This window comes from Harmonia axyridis, chromosome 2 (assembly GCF_914767665.1).
Source record: "Harmonia axyridis chromosome 2, icHarAxyr1.1, whole genome shotgun sequence".
Taxonomy (NCBI): domain Eukaryota; kingdom Metazoa; phylum Arthropoda; class Insecta; order Coleoptera; family Coccinellidae; genus Harmonia; species Harmonia axyridis.
The window spans coordinates 6,679,132-6,700,977 of NC_059502.1; the positions used below are offsets into that span (position 1 = coordinate 6,679,132).

The 21,846-nt window shown below is 36.3% G+C and overlaps 1 protein-coding gene across 2 annotated transcripts in view; it reads right to left on the bottom strand.

The window, feature by feature from the left end:
• The window catches only part of LOC123674225 (homeobox protein 2), a 262,915-nt gene that overhangs the window by 94,035 nt on the left and 147,034 nt on the right, over nucleotides 1-21,846 (bottom strand). For both annotated transcript variants that reach the window (XM_045609149.1, XM_045609150.1), the window contains exon 4: nucleotides 349-441. In XM_045609149.1, coding sequence (XP_045465105.1) covers nucleotides 349-441 — 93 coding nt within the window. The remainder of the gene's footprint in view (nucleotides 1-348; nucleotides 442-21,846) is intronic.

The following is a 21,846-nucleotide window of genomic DNA, read 5'->3' on the forward strand; positions in this document are numbered from 1 at the left end:
CCTTGCCAGTTAATATTTGAGATTTTGTCACTTTACTCAGCTGATTCGTTCTTTGACTCTATCTAAACTCACCTTTATGTTCCAAAAATTCAACAAGCAATTTTTAAAGCTTGTGAATAACGAGAAAAAAATAGCATGGCACTGGCAGTGCTGTCGTGACGTGGTGTTTTCAGTATATGTATATAACGCACTTCTTAATAAGTTTTGACATACAAATATTTTTCAGCTAGGATAGCTAATTTAGGTCAGCTGTTCTATTAATTGTCGCAATTCCAGCAATTGTCGAAAAGGGTGGAAAATCAAGTAAGGATTATATAAAAATAATCATGGAAAAATTCTGAAACTCACCAATATCTGAAGAACCACCCCATGTTCCTTGTTGAGCTTGACGGGCAAGTTTGCTGATAGCATCTACGTAGAGACGAGATGCTGCAGCTGCACCTGGAAACAAAAATTGAATTTTAGATTTCAATTCAGAATATACCAAACAAATCTGTATCAGGATACCATACTTTACTCTTCAGCGTTGTCAAGTTTGTTCAAGGTCTACTTCAACAACCTGAGAATTATAAATAGATTGGATGATATTTTCAGTAGTAATATCCTTAGTACATTGATAATAGACAAGATAATTTTATGACATATGTAAAATTATGATATGTAATATTATATAGGGTTTCAAAAATATGTCCTAAGATGAACGAAGCCATATCAAGTAATTTTATGTGTACTTGCCATCGATCAATTGAAATATACAATAAAGATTTCACGCTCATCCCAAACATTCTGTCCTTATCGCCCTTGTCGCAAAACCCATCACCGTAATAAAAACTGAAGGGCTACCGATCGCTGAAAGGACCACTCCGTCATCAAATTAATCCACCAACCCCTTCAATACGTCCTTCGAGTCTGCCGAGGAAGAAAAATGACACGAATCCCGGTAAAAAACTACCCAACAATAACTTTATCCTCCTCCTTCTCCTACGAAGGTGTCTGACTTGATACTTCGCCGCTGGGATGATAGATGGAGCACCGTAATAACGGCCATTTGTTACTTTCGTGTTTCGCTCAGCCATGAATCACTGACAACACCCCATTCAATTTCATTTGTTAAACGGCGCTGGAGACTTGATGCTCCGGATTATTTAGAGGTCCTTTCTAGACGGGACGACAGCGGAAGACGACGGAACCTGTTGTGCGCTAGATTAGCGGGAGAATGTCGTCCAGCAATTAGATTTTTTTGGATTTAAGGTTGCTTGTTTCAGGAAAATCGATATCGGGCTGTTTTACTTAACTTTTCGGATTTTGAACCGAAAATGGTCAGAAATGCTTGGGTTTCACTCACTGATAAGGAATTTGCTGTTTGAATTAATTTTCAATTGACAGATCCTGTTCTAAATTTGGTGGGTTGTCGTTGTTCTGCACAAAAGTTTTGTTGTAAGCATTAAACCAATTTTAAGTGTAACGTGCATAATGCCACGAACCACGAACATAATATCCTCTCGAGCATGATTCTGGTGGATAAAATTAACAAAAACTCAACCAATCCCAATTTCATTGACATGTTCCCAATACCTTTGAATAAAGTACCACCATACAGTACTCTTCAGCGTTATCAAGTTTGTTCAAGGGCCACATTTACAACCTCAGAATAATAAAAATATTGAATGATATCTTCAGTAGTAATATGCTTTGGACAATTTTTCATGAAATTATGAGGCATTAGTCAATGTTGAGGGATATTCGGCAGAAATCTTTTGACAAAAAAATTTATGACTTTATTGAAATTTGGGTAATTCTTTTGACTAAACATTAGATTCATTGCTATTCTCAGCTATAATAATAATAATAATAATAATAATAATATATATTTATCCTTTAGACCATTATTACATCATATACACAATATCAATTACATATACAACAGCAACAACTATAGGTATAGGATATGTCAAATACAAAAAATAACCTAAATTCAGCTAATTTATCATCCGCATATATTCATCAACACTATAAATACATTTGGACAACAACAATTCAGAGAGTGAGGTCTTGAATATTTTCTCATCCTTCAAATTTTTCAGTGAAGCTGGCAAAGCATTGAACAATTTGACCCCCATGTATTTGGGACTTTTTTCAAAGGCAGAAATGGAGTGCTGAGGTATCACAAAATCATTAGAATAATGATAGATGATCTGTTATCATTTGAATACTATATTGTTGAATGGGGCAATCAAAATGTTATAGTCCTTATAGTACTTTTTTGCAAGACTTTGCACTAGAAGTTCCACATTGTCTTCATTGTTGCTTCTTCATATTTGGTCCAATCTTTCTTTCCCATATCGACCGCCCAATCTTTTAGTATCAACGTCAATTCGTCTAAGCTCTTATGTTCATTCTATTCATATTCTTGTTCGCTGCAAAAATCCATAAATATTCCTCAAATATATTTGTGACTGTATGCTGTATTTCTGGGAATTTTTTTTTTATTAGCGTATTTATACTTTGTTATACTTCGAATATACTCATTGCAACGTGACTTTTTGATATTTATTTGGAATGAAGATGTCAAAGTTAATAGTGTTTTCATAGTGATTGTTAATTGCACTGAATGCAATACGCTCTATTAATGATGACGTCACACACCACCATTTAAGTTCTCCTGTTAGTGTTCGGAATCTGAACAAACAAATTGTCATTCAAATTAGTACGTTGTCGTTGAAGAAATTGGCTCATTTTGATGAATAAGATTATTTAAGGAACGATTTTACTATAAAGTGATAGACAGAAGGGACGAGATCAATGCCAGTAAGTTCGAACTTGAAGTTCAACTAATAAACACGGCTTTTTACAAAATCTGGGGAATGATACAGGATTCAAACTTACTGGTATTAACCTCGTTCCTTCTGTCTATCAATTAATACTGAAATCGTTCCTCAAATACTCTTATTTATGAAAATAAGCCAATTCCTTCAACGACACGTACTAATTTGAATGATAATTTATTTGTTTGGAATCCGAACACTGACAGGAGAACCAAAAATGGCGGTGTGTGACGTCACACTAAAAGAGCGTATTATCAGTGTTGTGTTGACATGATTGGCTGAAATTCTTTCATATGACACAAAATACAAAATTTGAAGGATTGTTAGAACTGTCAAAAAATTTTCATTAGAAGTTCCGAAAGAAGTTCATTACCAGTGATTCAAATGGAAGTAACTCTTATCTCACGTATCCTATTATTTCTCATTACACGAAAACAAATCTCCACGGAACCCACCTCAATGAGCTCGCTAGATCAGGGTGTCCTGAATAATTCACGACACTCTCATTACGGTCACAGTGCAACGTTTCCCTCGAGCGCTCTCTCTCCCCGGGCGCATAAGTGAAAAAGAGATTCGAAATATGAAAACGCCCTAATCTACGCGAATAATAGAGGTGGCTATGTGTAATACCGTTCGGAATATAATTTCCATTATGCGGTTGTACTGCCGAATTAATTTCTGAATGCGGTATTTCTACCTGGGGAATGAGAGTAATTGCATTTTATATCCTGAATGCGGGGTTATCAGTGGTTTTGTATCTTCGGTGCTTTGAGGTATGAATGGAATTGGGATATTCAATTCTGAGTTTTCGTTTTTATTCGGAGAGTTGCATTTTGGTCACAGGAGCAGTAAATCTGGAGAAATCCAGGCCCTTAGAAAAAAAATAAAATGACATTGGCGCCGTGAAATTGTTTGACATGCTATCGTAAGATAAGCAAAAAAGGATTAGCTCTGTGAGTCAATTGGCTAGAAAAAAACCTTTCAGAGCATTGGACACTGGTCTCTATGAAAATCTTTTATTTTGAAAATTTCAGATTTTCACCTGAAATTTATGAAATGATGGACTAATTGCCCAACTGCACGCATTTTCGTGACCTAAGAAACCGAATCAATCAATGAGGAGGTACCATATTACCATGAAGAAGCTTTCGAATTTTTTCGATTTGCTAAGGTCTAAGGTATGAAAAATTTAACGAAAATTTTTGACAAAAAAAATTTCAGGTTAGTTCGAAATTGGGCTAATTAGGGATCGTCAATTCTAACACCGCTGACCGATTTTCTGTAGACCTCAAGGTCAAGAAAAATTAGAACTTGAAGTTTAGGAAAAAATTTAAAAAAATGAATCTCTATACAAAAATCTTCAATACTCCCAAAATATTCGTCACAGATCCCTCAAATGCAAACGTTTTTTGGAGATCGAGCTCTGATCTCGGATACGGATTCAAGTCCGTTTCTTGCGACCAGGAGAGTGGAGAAAATTATCAAATATTATTTGAAAATTTCAGTTTATAATTTATAAAATCTGAAATGAAGGACTTATACCCCAACTGCAAGTATTTTCGTGACCAACCAATAAAGATGTACAAAATTCTCGTGGAAAGACTTTTGATTTTTTGAATTCTCTATGGTCTGAGTATGAAAAATTTGATAAAAATGATTACTGGGGGCCTAATCTGAAGAAAATGCTGGGTAGTCAAACATTTGGAAGCATAATTCGTCAAATTTGACCAGGGTTTTCATTGATTTGTAACAAGAAACAGGATCAGCTCAACCGGTACCTTACGTAGCATCATTTCATGATCGCTCAGAACCATTTAGTGAACTTTTTTGATGTTATCTGAAGCAACTGATAACGATTACGTTGATTAAGATCTTTACAGCATTCTCATCTCAGTAAAGAGCTCAGACTCTTAGATTTTTAGTACTCCAGCGTAGCAGATTGTTCATTGTAATATACATGTGCGCCCCTGTGACATTGTTTCCAGAATCTTTTGAATATACATACAAAGGGTAGAGTTCCTAGGTGCCAGGCAACTATGGGCATGGATGGCCTCAATTTGACCTCTAACCACTAAGCTTTCAATCCATTAGTGTATCAAATGAAAGAGCCGTTGTCCACTTGATCATTTGAAGTAGTCGAAAACAATTATGGTCCGAAAAGTTTGACCACATGGATCAAACTACGGCACTAAAATGACATCACAACGCAGAACTGAAAGGTATGAACCAACAGAAACTTAGCGGTATGGTCGACAATCGATTGCCACCAATTTGTACCACCTAATTTTCAAATTGTAACCTCCAAACCAAATAAAAATTACACTAGTCGTTACAGAAAATCAAGTTTTATCGAACGTTCGAATCTCAGTGATACACCCTGCAGCAGTAGCCTTTATAGCGTCGTAAAACTTGATTTACCGACTTAAACTTCTATCCGATCACATCCTGCATTACTGCAAATACTGCAGCGATCCCCAATTCCCAAGCAAATCCTCAGGGTTCCGAACTACATACCCGGCGTCACATCATCCTCATAATCTGCACTTATTATGGACAACTAATGTCGGCAACGTCTAGGATCGGCCCGTTTGGCTAGGAGTTTATGCCAGTCATTTGGCATAGGAAATCGAGGCAGCCTTGCACTCTCATTTTTTGTTCCTCGTTATTTTCCGTTGAACCCGATCTGGGCCGGGGCGCGGGTTGAAAGGTCTTATAAAGTCATGACTGGATGTCGATGGGGGTTTGTTCGATTGAATGAGGGTTGAAGTTTCCTCCCTTGTGGCGGCACACACCCTCGTCGGCGTGATAAGTGTCTGGTTCTGAATCGAAATTGGAATTGGAGCAAATGTATTCACGGGATTAGGGTTTTCGATTTCTGCAAGGAGGCAGAGGTTCAATTTTCGGAGACAGGGGTGACCTTGAGATGGTTCGAAGCAAAGGTTGTCGCCTTAAGAGTTGATGAAGAGGATTCTCTCAACTTTTGGTTTATAAGAGTTGGAAAATTCTGGGCTTTCTAGTCGTTGTTCAGTCATTTTTGTACCTAACATTTGCGCACAACTGCGGTAAGCATCTTCAGAGGTTACTAGGTCGTAGATTCCAACCGGACGCTGGATTATCGCTGCTTATCGAAGTGGTAAGGTGAAAAATGGACTAGATCACTGCTGAAAATTTAGTAATTTTCCAATTCTGTCGAACAAACTGGCCATGAAAGCATTTGGCAGTAAATTTTGGTTCATCTTTCAAATTGAGATTGGAGTCGAAGGAGATAATTCAGCCTTTTGAAACCAAAAAATTCACAATATTTATCAGTTGCTTGGCCCATTTGGTACAAATGCTATTTGCACAAATAAATGTTCAATTACCAATCCTACGCTGGCATCAGATCATCGTGTGACGCTGTTAAAATTACGTCAAAATTTTATTTGGAAAACTATTTGTAGAGGCAAATTTATCATTTTTTGAGCTCATGCTCTGGAATTCAGGAATTTTCAAGAAAAGATTCTCATTTTTGATGGGAAATGAACGAGGACCCAAATTTCATGTAAATTCATATCATATTTGATTGATTTCTCTTGATACTGTCGTGAAATTCTTGCTTCACACCACCTTAATAACTCTCTTGGCTGTACACTAACTAATCTTGTTGTGGATTACACTAGTGGTCCGGTTATTTTTAGAGATAGACTTGCGCTAAATTTTGAATTGATTGACCATATCATCAGAGTTTTGTGGGGACAAGAAGCAATCAGACAGAATGACTGCGTCTAGCTGAAATATAAATGTACCTGCATTAGTGTAACAATGGTCTTTCATGGTACTTGTCCATACAACTTCCTTATTCATAGGGTTCTCGGAAAGATACAATAGAAAATATGTTTCCCCTACCCTAATTAGTGTGCAGGTACCATGATACCATTGCGCAGGCATAGAAGTTAGAGAATAAGAAAAGGAAGAAGAAATTCATGGTTTACCATATGATTTTATGTTTGCAACCTAGGTATAAAACTGGGGAAAGGAGGGTTGAGTGAAGTAAGTTTCCAAGTGCTGTACCACAATAAAGTTCTCGTTTGTCGTCCATCAGTGTTTTAATAATCCCCACGAAAACTCGATCCCTTTAGGTTTTATAGTTTTCGATAAATCTAACCTAATTTTCAAAACCTAACCTAATTTTCAAAATCTAACCTAATTTTCAAAATTTAACCTAATTTTCAAAATCTTACCTATTTTTCAAAATCTAACCTTATTTTCAGAATCTAACCTAATTTTCAAAATCTAAGCTAATTTTCAAAACTTAACCTAATCTTCAAAACCTAACCTAATTTTCAAAATCTAACCTAAATTTCAAGGTCTAACCCAATTTTCAAGGTCAAACCTAATCTTCAAGGTCTAACCTAATTTTCAAGGTCAAACCTAATATCCTCTAATTTGACCTTGAGCTGATTTTCAAGGTCTAACAATATCCTCTAATGATTTTCTGAATAATAATTTTATATGCCTTTGCTATTCATTTTTGCCAATTTTAAATACTTTTCTTTCATTTTTAAATACTTTTCATTCATTTTTGAATACCTTTCATTCATTTTTAAATACTTTCCATTCATTCTTAAATACTTTTCATTCATTCTTAAATAATTTTCTACAAATTCAATATTTTTTCAACTGATTCTCATTTAATTCTTCCCGATGAAATTTATATTTTATATCATAATGAATCCTATATTTAACCTAAGGGGTTGTCCATTAATCACGTGAGGCTTGAAAGGGGGGGGGAGGGGTTTGATAAAAATCACGAAAATATCACAAGGGGGAGGGGGGGTGCAGTAAGATATCACGTGTATTTATTTTTTCGTCAAACGCGCGATTTTTAAACAAATATTAAGCGGCACGGCGCGGCGTGTAGTGACCTTGACTACATTAAATATATTCATGTACTAGTACAATACATGTTTTTCCTATGATAACACTTTTCGTTTATTATTATTGTTATGGCAATCAAAAAAAACTTGCAACCTGGTGTAGACATTTTTATTATGGTCCTTAATTTCAGAAGAAAGATTATAGTTTATACCTGTATTTAAATTGAGTTAATATTCAGAAAATTTTAAGATTCGTTGTAGGTACTAAAAATACACGTGATGTTGAGAAGGGGGAGGGGGGGTGGTCTTAAACCTCACTACGTATCACCAATGGGGGAGGGGGGTTTAAAAAATGCTAAAAAAATATCACGTGATTAATGGACAACCCCTAACCTAACCTTAATTAAACCTAAATCAATTGCAATCACTCTAACCTAAGTTAAACTAAACTAACCTAACCATAGTAGGTTAGGTTGAACCTAACCTATCAAAATCTAATATTCAAAATCCAAAATTTTGAAATCCAAAAATTTTCAGAATTGAAAAATTTTCAAAATCCAAAAATCTTCGAAATCCAAAAATTTTCAAAATCCAAAATTTTTAAATTCAAAAATTTTCCAAATCCAAAATTTTCAAAATCCAAAAATTTTCAAAATCCAAAATTTTGAAATCCAAAAATTTTCAAAATTCAAAAATTTTCAAAATCCAAAATTTCGAAATTCAAATATTTCAAAAATTCAAATATTTTTAAAATTCGAAAATTTTCAAAATCCAAAATTTTGAAATCCAAAAATTTTCAAAATTCAAAAATTTTCAAAATCCAAAATTTTGAAATCCAAAATTTTCAAATTCAAAAATTTTCAAAAATCCAAAATTTTCGAAATCCAAAAGTTTTCAAAATCCAAAAATTTTCAAAATCCAAAAATTTTCAAAATCCAAAATTTTGAAATTCAAAAATTCAAAAATTTTCAAAATTCAAAAATTTTGAAATTCAAAAATTTTCAAAATCCAAAATTTTGAAATTCAAAAATTTTCAAAATCCAAAATTTTGAAATTCAAAAATTTTCAAAATCCAAAATTTTCAAAATCCAAAAATTTTCAAAATCCAAAACTTTGAAATCCAAAATTTTCAGAATTCAAAAATTTTCAAAATCCAAAATTTTCAAAAATCCAAAATTTTCGAAATATAAAAATTTTCAAAATCCAAAAATTTTCAAAATCCAAAATTTTGAAATTCAAAAATTTTCAAAATCCAAAATTTTGAAATCCAAAAATTTTCACAATTCAAAAATTTTCAAAATCCAAAATTTTGAAATTCAAAAATTTTCAATAATCCAAAATTTTCAAAATCCAAAAATTTTCAGAATCCAAAAACTTTCAAAATCCAAAATTTTGAAATACAAAGATTTATCATAAAAAGTCTGAAACTGAAAATATCCCGAAGGTTCATCTGGCTTTTCGATAACCATAAATTTTCATTATGAAATGGGCTCAACCCCATAATTTCACGTGTATATCGATTCGAATTCTCCGAATTGTAAGCTTCTACACGAAATTGTATTGTCTCGTTCTCAGGTGCCGTATTTCATTTTGTAGGCTCGTTCCGTGGCAGTCACGTGAGCCGATAAATCAGGAGAGGGGTATCACTTTCGAACGGAAAATGTTATAACGGCAATATTAGAAAGGCAAGGTTCCGCCAAATGGACTGAAATGATAACGGAGTCTGTGGCTCTGGAGAGAATGGAGAAACGTCCTTATCGACAAAAAGGTGTATTTGGGCGGGCACGTAGAGGGATAAGTTCGGTTGACAGAAGTCGCTAGAATTGAATTTGAGATATGGGGTTATGTGGGAAGGTGGCAATTTGAGAAATCTTCGTTTCCACAAGGGTAGAAAAAAATAAATATGGATTTTCATTAACAAAAAAAAAACTAGAGGAGAAGCTATAAACAAAGACACTGTTTGTGAGTTTTAACAGATTGAATTTTCTTCCACATCTTGAATTCACATTCAAGGGTTATATCGTTAGATGTTTCTGAATCAATTTCAAATACTCGAGTCACAACCCTTGAGTCCTCAAAAAATTCGTTTTCTCAGAACCCAAGGTAACGTTGAGACGTGAACCCAACATTGGTCCTTCAAGCCGGATCATGTGTTAATGAACAACTATGTACTTAACTACCTGGAGGCAATTAAATTCGAATTGTATGGTTATCTTTGAGAAGCTACCTCCAAGAAATTATTTCCATATTGAACTTGCCTACCGAAAAATAAATGATGCTGGGTTATGAATTATGAACGTAAATTCATTGAAGACATAATGTTATTTCCACTGACAAACTTTCTTTTAATTATTGGCATTTTTTGGGAGGCTGCAGCTCCCAAGTACATAGTTTAAAGTTCGATCAAAAAGACTCTGATTGAGTGCGATGATGATGTTCAAATGCATCTTCTTCAGTAATGAAGGAATTTAAATGAACTCGCAAAAACTCCTGACGAAGAAATCTTCTTTCGTGGAAGCTAGAGTAAAATGCAAATCTGAAAGTTAGTTTATGATAATGATTACTTACATATATTGATGTTGAAGAAATGAACCTTTGGCTCAAAGTTATTGAATCCTGAGTTTTATTGACTTTACTTTCACCCTAAGCCGCCCCTGGATCCACCAGATCCATCTATTAGGCCTTCCGACCAATTTCTTCCATCCATCGATTAAACAATCATCCGGCATCATTTGACTGATGAATTTAATTTCATCTGACAAGTAAACAAAGTGCGGGTCTTAGAAAACGAAAAAGAACGGAACGACATAGCATTTCAAGTAGCTACGTTCCCTTTTTCAACCCGTGGTGTTTTTGCGAGCGATCAAGGGGTTCGCCCCTTCCCCAAACGATTTTGTCAACGTTAGAACGAGATAAAATTCAATTATGCTCACTTCGAGTTCAATGAAATCTCCAGTCGTTTTATTGTGAGCAAGGGATGATTTGATTATTGCACTTCAATGTGAACTTTTTTCACTGCAATTAGCATCTTATTGAGTATTCAAAGAAGTCATATTGGAGGAAATTAGACACGTTTTCTTAGGTTCATCATCTGATGCACAGATGGCGGTGCTAGTACTAAATTCATATGATTTTTAGTTAGTTCCAACCTTCAAACGATACGTGTCAAAATTTGACAGCAGTCCGATCATTAGTTTGTGAAATATTGCGTTGTAAGTGTAGCTATTTTTGTTATTTGAAAAAATATGGCGAAAATAATTTTGTGTGCTGATAAAATATTGCTTTTTGGAGGGAAAAATATAGTTGAAGGAAAATCTTGGCTTGGTATGCTGAGTTTAAACGTGGAGAAATGAGCACCGAAGACGGCGAACGCAGTGGAGGCCCAAAAGAGGCTGTCACCGACGAAAATATCAAAGAACTTCACAAAATAATTTTGAATTACGGTAAAGTGAAGTTGATCGAGATAGCAGACTTTGTGAAGATATCATCTGAACGTGTATATCATATCATTCACGAATTTTTGTACATGAGAAAGCTGTGTGCAAAATGGGTGCCGTGCGAGCTCATAATCCATCAAAAGCAACAACGTGTTAATGATTCTCAGCAATGTTTGAAGCTGTTTTAGTGCAATAAACCTGAATTTTTGCGTCGATATGTGTCAATGGATGGAACATGGCTCCATCATTTCTTTCCGGAGTCCAATCGACAGTCAGCTGAGTAGACTGCACACGATGAACCGAGTCCAATGCGAGGAAAAACGAAAGAGTCAGCTGGCCAAATTATGGCATCAGTATTCTGGGATGTGCAAGGTATAATATTCATTGATTACCTCCAAAAGGCCAGACCATCAACAGCGATCATTATATAGTGTTATTGGATCATTTAAATTATGAAATCGCTGAAAACGGCCCCATTTGCAGAAAAAGAAGGTGCTGTTTCATCAAGGCAATGCGTTGTGTCACAAATCAATGAAAACAATGGCAAAATTGCATTGATTGGTCTTCGAATTGCTTCTGCATCCACCGTTTTCGCCAGATCTGGCCCCCAGCGACTGTTTCCTGTTCTCAGACCTCAAAGGAATGCTCGCTGGAAAGAAACTTAGCGCCAATGAAGAAGATATCGCCGAAACTGAGGCCTATTTTGAAGCAAAAGGCAAATCGTACTACAAAAATGGTATCTTAAAATTGGAAGATCGCTATAATCGCTGTATCGCCCTCGAAGGCAACTATGTTGTTTAATAAAATCGAATTTTGCCAAAAAAATGTGTTTTACTATAGTACACTGGGGACTTTTCAATAGGCCTGTTATAAGATAAATTTCAAATATTCGAAAGAAATAGCAGAGAGAAGTGTCTACCACAGAAAAAAAACTTTTTGTACAAAGGTAAAGCAATTTCTTTCTCAGAGCAAGCAAGCAGAAAAAATCTTCTGTTAACATTATATTGCGCAAAGTTCCTTCTGAACTACTACAACACTTCACGTATCCCATTCATCTGAATAATATATTTCAGACTTTCTTCCTGCATACTTTGTTCACAGCTGATCTCAAGGCTCCTTCATCTCCGGGATATATTGCTCTTTCACACGTTGCATTACACCCTTGCAGAGTGAATAAGCCCCATCCTCACCGTCTCTTTCATCTTGTAATCCCCACATTCGAATTCAAATCTAGATAAAGATTGATACATGAGCCATTTGCATAAGAGGCTAAACTGTCGAGATGCAGCTTCCTTATTACACTCAGCGTGAGTTTCACATGAATCTACTTTGTTGCGATTCTTCTTTGTGGATCCAATTCAGGCTTAACCCTCTATAGGGGGTGAAAAAGGTCTCCGAGAAAGACTCGACGAACTTTCACCGTAATACTTCACTCAATAGGTTACGGGCCCTGGCAGTGAAAATAATGTTTTCTCAAAAATTTGAATTAATTCATGCACATCTTCAGCATCATGTGGATACGTCATAAGAATCATAAGGAATTCAAGAAGAATGTCGAAACAAATGAAGGAAACGCCCAACTCAAGATTTTCGTAGAACTCAGTTTAATTTTTATTAGAAAAAAATCCAATATTCTAGAGGGTAATAACGTACTCTCTATATTTTGGACCTCGTGAAATATTCCAGTATCAATATAAATATATTGTGTTGGGCGAACAGAGATTGAGGATTCTCAACGATTCTCATTAACTTTTCAGCCCAGCATCATGCTTCTGACTTTTCAATTTCCCGGCTTTGATCTCGATTGTAAAATATGCGAGGGGAGTAGTAAAAAATGGTTTTATTCTAGGAAAGTTTCAGCAACTTTTTATTGCTGGAAACTTCTGGAATCTAGTTTAGTAGTTTTCAGACTAGGTTGGCTGTATTTTCTTCGAGATTATATTATTGAGGAATTCGATGTTTTCTTCCGGTCTTTCATAATTCAATAAATTTCAGGAAATATGCTTTTTCGCCAAGATGTTTCACCTATTTTCTTCGAAGAATGGTAAAAAATTATGAACGTTTGTTTATGACACGCAATTTAAATAAAACATTTTCACACAAATTGAATGATATTACATAATAAGCTCGACTGCAATAAACATTTTGTCGCACTATAAAAATGAATAATCAGTTCATTAATTATTTGTATATCATAATCTTAAATATTATAGTATTATGACAAATGTGTCCAATGAAATTTTATTGCACTTTTACAATAATAGAAAACCTTTTTTCTCTGAATAAAGTTCAATGATTTTTTTGCTTAGAACTTTTATGTATGCGTTGATATCAGCTATATCAAAATGAGAGATGAGTGCAATAAAAAAAATTGCACTAATGAAATAAAAAACAAGTAATTGCTATTGAAGGAAGTCCAATGGGGCTGTATTCTTTGTATGAAGGTAGAAACATACATTAACAAGAAACCATAAGGAAATCTCACATCTATGCAGCAATCAAAGCGTCCCACTATAGTATCGAATTACTCGTCTGTCAACCCAATGAAATGACGAAACTTAACGCGTCTTTTCCACCCCTCTTACAAGGATCCGATGAAAACAAAATGTATGCCCTTCGCATTTCTCACGTTTCACTTCGAGAAATTTAGTATGTAAGCCAATTTTATCTTTGAACGAGTCTGTAATTCATGATTCCATTTCTCTACAGTAATATGGCTGACGGATGCAATAAAATTGTTGTTGCCATAAATAACCAATTATTTTATTGAATATTGATTAATGGAGTTTTATTTTTGCTAAAGGTGGTCAATATGTTCATCATAATATCAAATCGCTAAAGTAAAATGACAGAAGAGAAAAATGAAAATTTTATAGCACTATTGCTGTAAAAATCCATTGTTTAGCTGAGAATATTTAAATGTTCTTTTCATGAACGTAAAGAAATAAATTTCAATAAGCTTTAGTAAAATTTTTCACTTAATATAGATGAATGAATTGTGTTATGCCTACAGCTATCATTATGTATGCCCTGACTAAAAAACGTTGCGGTTTTATGGCAGATGAGTGCAATAAAATTCATTACAAGAAAGAATCAATTATTTCATTAAATCTAGTTCGATCAGGTTTAATTTTTCGTTAAGAATGACTGTTATGTTAACAACAATACCAAATAGTCCCAGTAAAATGTCAGATGAATGTTATACAAATTTTATTGCACTATCACTATGAAACCCAATTTTACGCTGAAAATAATTGAATAAAAATTGAAATCCTTTTCATATGAAAGTGAAGGAATACGCTACAGTGATATGTCAACTGAGTGCAATAAAATTTATATTGCAATAAAAAATTTATTTCTAAACCGAATATTGTTCGATGAACTTTCGTTCCCTAGAAAGATTATTATGTATTTCATAAAACGCTATAGTAAAATGACAGATGGGTACAATACAAAGTTATTGCACTTTTACAATAAAGAACCGATTTTTTCACTAAAAATGGTTAGATAAAGTTCTGTTTTTACACGAACGTCGAAAAATACATTACCGACAAACTTAAACGAAACCCGACACCTAGATAGCAATCAAGCCAACGTATCCGATTCCTCATCTAACAAACCGGCCGAAACTTAACGCGAAGTCATCCCAGCAGGCCTTTCCCTTCCGTAAGGGATGTAATGAAAGAGCATCGATAAAATGTATGCTCTCCGCATCTCTTTCGGCAAATGGAAGTCAACGCTTCCTAGGGCTCAAAACGCCTATTTTACCCACGCTATCGAGGTCTCCGGTCTCGCCGCGAAGATTGCTTCTTGCACTCCAGAAGTGAGAGGGGCTTAAGGGACCGCGAAAGCTATTTATAAAGGCTTATTATACACCGAATAATGGCCGGTCTCGACTGCGATAGCCCACCGGGAATTTAAATTGGTTTTGTAAAGTGCGAGGAAGGAAAATTATGACAAGTTGGCGTGATTTATAAGGTTCGGCTTTCGCGGTTTGACTGGTTTTTCTTCGGACGCACGACTAGGGGTCGCGGGCGGCTGGGGTGAGTTATTGCCGCGTGGAGGGGATGATTCCTTGATGAATGGGAGAAGTTCGGGCTTCGTGGACAAATTTTAACGAAGTGGTGAGACGTTGGAGAACGTCTTAGGGTGGTTAGGGGTGGGGGGTGGTCTGGAGATCAAAGACGAGTCTTGTTGACTCATCTAGTAGTTATTAGGAGTAGGTTTTGTTTGATCGTCCTGTTTAGCAGTTCGTTATCTGAAGAGCATTTTGCGGTTATGGTTATTACATAGTTATTTTCGCAAGTGAGTATTGATTTATTAGATTTAACATGAACTGGAATCCTTACAGCATAACCCAATTACAGGGCTACATATAAAAATACGAAATTTATACACTGCGCAAAAAAATTAACGCACATTATGGAAATCTCAAATTTATTCTACAACTGAAGGTATTCTCAATGAAAATTATTTTTATCAGAATTATGCATGCATATGTTATCCACTTTCAACGTTTTTCTTCAATACAGATGTTTTTTCCCAGCAGGAATAAAAAAAGATGAGATTATCAGATTTTGAACGTATTGGCTCCATTCTGAAATCAGTTGTTCTCGATCAATTTTAGTGATCAATAGTTTTTCTTTCGTTTGATTTTCTACACTCGATCGCTATGCAACGTGAAACACGCAATTTGACCCAAGAGGAATGTGCCCAAGCGGTAGTTTTGCGAGAAGAAGGGTGGACATACACAAGAATTGCAGAAAGGTTTGGAGTTTCCCATACAAGTGTGTCCAGAATGTTGCAGCGATTCAGGGAGACAGGTATGAATGTCCGAAGACCAGGACAGGGTAGACCACGGATAACAACTGCCATTCAAGAACGTTACTTGAGAGTTTCTTCGTTGAGACAACGGTTTGCAACCGCTCGCCTCCTTCAAAATCAGCTCGAGAAAACTCATGGGGTGCAAATTAGCACTCAGACAATAAGAAATCGCCTCAGAGAATATGATTTGAGGCCTCGTGTCCCGGCAAGAGGCCCAGCTCTTACCCCAGCCCATCGAAGGGCGCGTTTGGATTTTGCGAGAGAGCATATCCATTGGGTAGAGGCTGATTCGGAAAGAGTTCTCTTCACAGATGAGTCTAGATTCTGCCTCTACCATTGTGATCGACGTTGCCTTGTATACAGACGTCCACATGAAAGATATGCTCAGTGTAATTTCCTGAATAGTAGTGGTTTCGAGGGGAGGATCGATTATGGTATGGGGTGGAATATCTTTGACTGCTCGCACAGACCTAGTGGTCGTTGATAAGGGAGCTATGAATGCTGATAGGTATATAAGGAACATTTTTGAAGAGCATGTATTGCCATTTGCCCCATACATTGGTGAAAATTTCATTTTTATGGACGATAATGCCAGACCCCATCGTGCGCGCTTTGTTCAGGAGTACCTTGAGGAAGTTGAAGTCTCTCGAATGGAATGGCCAGCAAGAAGTTCAGATCTCAATCCGATTGAACAGGTTTGGGAGAACCTCAATAGAAGGCTGGGAAGTTCATAAAATCATCCAACTACTCTTAATGACTTAGGAATCCAACTCAGAGAAATCTGGGAAGGATTAGATCAGAACATTTTAAGATCACTAATTTTGAGTATGAATTTTTCCCTTTGTCAAACCTCGCTCCACCAGTATCAATATTGAATTCTATATACTTTTAAGAATGTATCTACAGCATTGAGGTACTCATTAGTCGACAAGATGAATGAGTGTTTTCAATGTTTACACGGTTTGCGCTGATAAAGTAAAACCGATGCAGTCAAAATTAAATTACGGCTTTGCCAACTTCCAAGGTGGTCTCAGCAAAGACGCAATTGTGTTTCCTCCTATCCCCCTAAGAGAAGCACTAGAACAGCATTCTCCCCGAGTCTTATTACATACATGCTGATAACGATAATAAACCGAATAACGAACTCCTGTGGAAGTTTCAAGAGGAATAAATTCCAATTCAGAAAGCGAGCTCGTTTTAGTCCCGGGAGCGGAAAGATACTAGACGTCTTAATTACCTTAATCTTGAAAGTGACTCGAATGTAATGCAACATGCAAATAGCTGATTCATGAGTCTACAAAACGATAATGAACGGAAAGTCTTGTAAGCTCCCTTGCGGGGATGATATTAAACGGGACTGATGATGCTTGTGTTTCTTGAATGGAATCGATTCCGGAAAATATCCTTCCAAATTGAGATAGGTGAGTAGGGTAATTTAGGATTTGTTAGGGTGAATGGGATTGTGGCAGAATGGCGAAGGCGCCAGTCATCTTTAATAGTGAGATCAGTTAAGTTCACAAGTTTTGTGGACATTTATTGTAATGATTTTCATTCTGTGCAACCAAAGAATTATTATACAAGGTGGGCCATGAAAGAAAGTATCCTAAAACGATATGAGAAAGAGAAACGGACTATTATCTGCCTTAAACGAAGTCAAAATATTAGATGAACCAGTATGAATGGTAACCAGCTCCTTCACCATTTTGCAACACATAATAAAATATGTGCGTATGAATTTTTTAACATGATTTTTATTCTCTCTTGAAACTCGAATGCAGAGCTCATACATAAGAAATGAAACTGAAATTTGTGTTGAGATGCAAATGAGCATAGAAAATATGTAACTACTAGTTTCAAATCAACCATTGCCAAATTTACTTTGAACTGTAGAGAGTTGTTTTTCAATTTTTTTGTATCATGACACTTTGGAATTATTAACCATATTTGGTTGATAATTCCGAAGGAATAAATAAAGTATAAACTTTATGTATATTTCTAATAAATTAATAATTTTATCGAATGCATCAAAGAATTTCATAATGTAATAAATTATGCCAACATATGAAAATTCATATCACCAGGAATCTGGAACATATTAAAATGAAGTGCCCACAGAAGAATTCAGTGAAATTGCAGCATTCATGCACTTCGGTCAACTACGTCAACGTCGAACGCGTGCACCATGGAATTTTGCATAATTGCCAAATGATATTCAAATTAAATGCCGCTGGTTAACGCCTTCACATACAGGCCAGAAGCACGATTCAACACGACCATAGAATATTGAATTATGTCCGGGGCCAATCCGGCCAGTTGTTGTGGCCACGAAAACGGGAAAATTAATTTTTCCAGCCAACACATAAATCAAGGACTCAATTTTGGCTCGTTGAAACAGATGCAGGATTTTCCGGAGGAGAGGGTTCATCGTATGAATGCCTTATATTAAAAAAAAATACTGTTGGAGAATTTTCAATTACATAGGCGAACAATTTTGCTTCCGCCGTTTTTTTTCCGGGATTCAAGGCTTTATTGTAAGAACTGGTTAAAGATTTATGATTATTGTCCTTCGCTGACCACCACTTTCTCCCATCTTTCGGGCAGCATATGAATCCCGCTTTGAAAAAACTGGTCATCTTTTGAAGTGATCCACGAATCGATCAAATTTTTTACTTCTTCATAATTCCGGAAGTGCTGATCAGCCAGGCCGGGTGCCATCGATCGAAACAAGTGATAGTCCGAGGGAGAACGTTTGGAGAATATTGGGTGGGGAAGGACTTCCTATTTTAACGTTCCCAGCACTTTTGCAACATGGGGTCGAGCATTGTGATGCTGTAAAATCACGCCGTTAGTCTTTCAATGCTCGGGTGAAAATTTTGGGCATAAACATTTTTGGGTGAGAACAGGATTCGGATAACTAGAGATCGTTAATTTCCTCACCATTCACCGATTTTTCGTATTTCGTATTTTGGAAAAATCAGTACAAATTGAATTTCTTCACAAACATCGTTATATCTCCTAAAATATCTGTTACAGACCCCTCAAATAAAAACGTTTTTCGTAGAATGAGTTATGATCTAGAACATGATGAGCTTTCAGGTCCGTATCTTGAGTCCAGAAGAAAAGACAGTCTCGAGAAATTTATCGAAATTTTTTCCAAAACTTCAATTAATGACCAATTATTTCTGAAATAATGTACTTATCGCCCAACTTTTAGCATTTTCGTGATTAACGTGATCATATCGATTGAAAGAAATGTATAAACTCTTCACGAAAGAACTTTTAATTGTTTTTGATTTTTTAAGGTCTAGGTAATGCGTATTTGAGTGAAAATTTTGGACATAAAAATTTTTGGGTGAGAACGGAATTTGGACTATTAAAAATCGTCAATTTCCACACCATTCACCGATTTTCCGTAGAACTCACAGTTTAAGAACACTTGAATGAAGTTGCATTCACCTCCTGCCATCATTAAGTAAATGGCGTGTTCCCACAATGGAAGTCTGTAATTCAGATCTGTTTTTCAGCCTTGTATACAATTTCTAAAATGTAAAAGATTCTTGTGGTCACCCTGAATGTATGATATTGAGTAAACGACCAAAGAATTATTTTGAGACATATCTGATCACACCAAATAAATAGTATAATTTCCAAGTATGCAGGTGAAAGTCTGAAGTTCAGTATTCAGCATAACATTGAATATATTTGCCTGATTGTTTCAGATTCAGATTAGTATGCGAAAAACCTTTGAATGATCTCCACAACAAAAATCTTTTATCCCCCAACTGACCGCTGCATCGTGGCTACTGAAAACGTATAGTTTTCAGGACCTATCAGCAACTACCTCGATTTTCCAATCAACTGAAGACTTTCTGAAGTTTCTCTTGGACTTTTTTCTCAGCTATCTTGCAGAAATATCGACCAATTCCTCCTCGAAACCTCCCCAAGATCCATCAACGAAAATAATAACCTAAAAAACGAACGAAACAACGCGACAGCACGTGCAAAACGAACAGACAGCAAACACATCACGCCCGCCTTCGCCGACGATGGAAAACTGGAGGAATTTTCTCATTATTTCCGCCGTCCCGAAATTATGACGATTATCGTTCACCTCCAACGTCTCTAAATTAAACTCTCGAAACGATTCTTGTTGCGGGACGGCCGAAAAGAAATAAACATCTCCGAGAGATGGCTCTAAACGGCACATAGCACGGAACAGTTGATAATTCTCGCGCAGAAATGCACTGCTTGAGCGGATTCTTTCAGGTCGCGTTAAGGCCAGAGCGGACCACCGTACGCGAGTGAAATTAATTGCGCCCTAACCCCCCCCCCCCTCCTCGTCTTATGAAGAGACAGGAAATAAGCGGGGGCCTTGTTTTTCCACGTGGAATTCCCATTTCGAACGCTCCATGATTTATGGCGATTTTTTTTCGTTTTATTCGCCTTTCGGGTCGTTCTGCGAAGCGGCAGGTCGAGAGTGCTCGATTGGACTTGTTTGGGATGAAATATTTACTAGGAGATGAGGGAAATTTTTTTTTTTGGAATGGTGAGGTTGTGATTTTTTTTTATCGTTGAGGAGGAGTTGGAGGTTATAAAGGGTGTTTTTTTTCGAGGTATATAACTTTAGGCTGGCATTACTTTTCAAGATGGCGACCGATTCAACAGCTATCAAGTGATTTATTCTCAGTTTGGTTTGGCAATTCATCATGAATAGACTTACGCCTGAACAACGCTTGTAAATAGTGCAATTTCATTTCGAAAATAATGGTTCTGTGCGGAATACGTATCGCGCACTACGTCCATTTTATCGTCGACAAAATCGTCCATCAGAGCAGTTAATTCGATTAACCACGGAACGTTTTCGCACCAAGTTTACTCTTATTGATAACTCGCATCCCCAGAGACGCCGTACGGTGCGTACAGAAGAAGCTATTGCTGCTGTGGAGCGTAGCATTGAGGAAGACCCGAATGAGTCTATCCGCCATCGAGCACAGGAATTGGATCTGTGTCCATCCACTTTATGGAAGATTTTGCGGAAGGATCTTGGTTTGCTTGCGTGCTTACAAAATCCAACTCGTGCAAGAATTGAAGCCAAACGATCATCAAGTAAGGCGTAGATTCGTCGAATGGGCCCAAAATGAGATTGCCGTTGTTCCCGATTTTCATAAGCGAATTTTGTTAAGCGATGAAGTTCACTTCTGGTTGAATGGCTACGGCAACAAACAAAACTGCCGCATTTGGAGAGAAGCTTATCCTCAAGTGTATGTCGAAACACCGTTACATCCAGAAAAACTGACTGTTTGGTGCGGTTTATGAGTTGGAGGAATCATTGGTCCGTACTTCTTCAAAAACGATGATGGCCAGAACGTTACAGTCAATGGTTATCGGTATAGAGCCATGATTACTAACTTTTTCATTCCTGAATTGAACAACCATGATGTCCAGGAGCTGTGGTTCCAACAAGACGGCGCAACATGTCACACAGCTCGTGCCACAATCGATTTATCGAAAGACACGTTTGGTGATCGCCTAATTTCACGTTTTGGACCTGTGAATTGGCCTCCAAGATCTTGTGATTTAACACCGCTAGACTACTTTCCGTGGGACTATGTAAAGTCATTGGTCTATGCGGATAAGTAACAAACCCTTGACCATTTGGAAGATAACATTCGCAATATTTCTATAACAACAGATTGGATTTAAATAATATTCAGCATTCATATTGAGAATGAAATTTCGTTTCAATAGCATCTGAAGAACAATTGAAAATTCAAACATCTGAAAACAAAACCTAATATTTAAGTGATAACCATAAAGTAATAAGCATAGATATAGGGAGTGTACGCAATTTTTGCATGTCCCCAACATGGTAAGATTACCTTGTCAGATTGTGATAAATTTTCA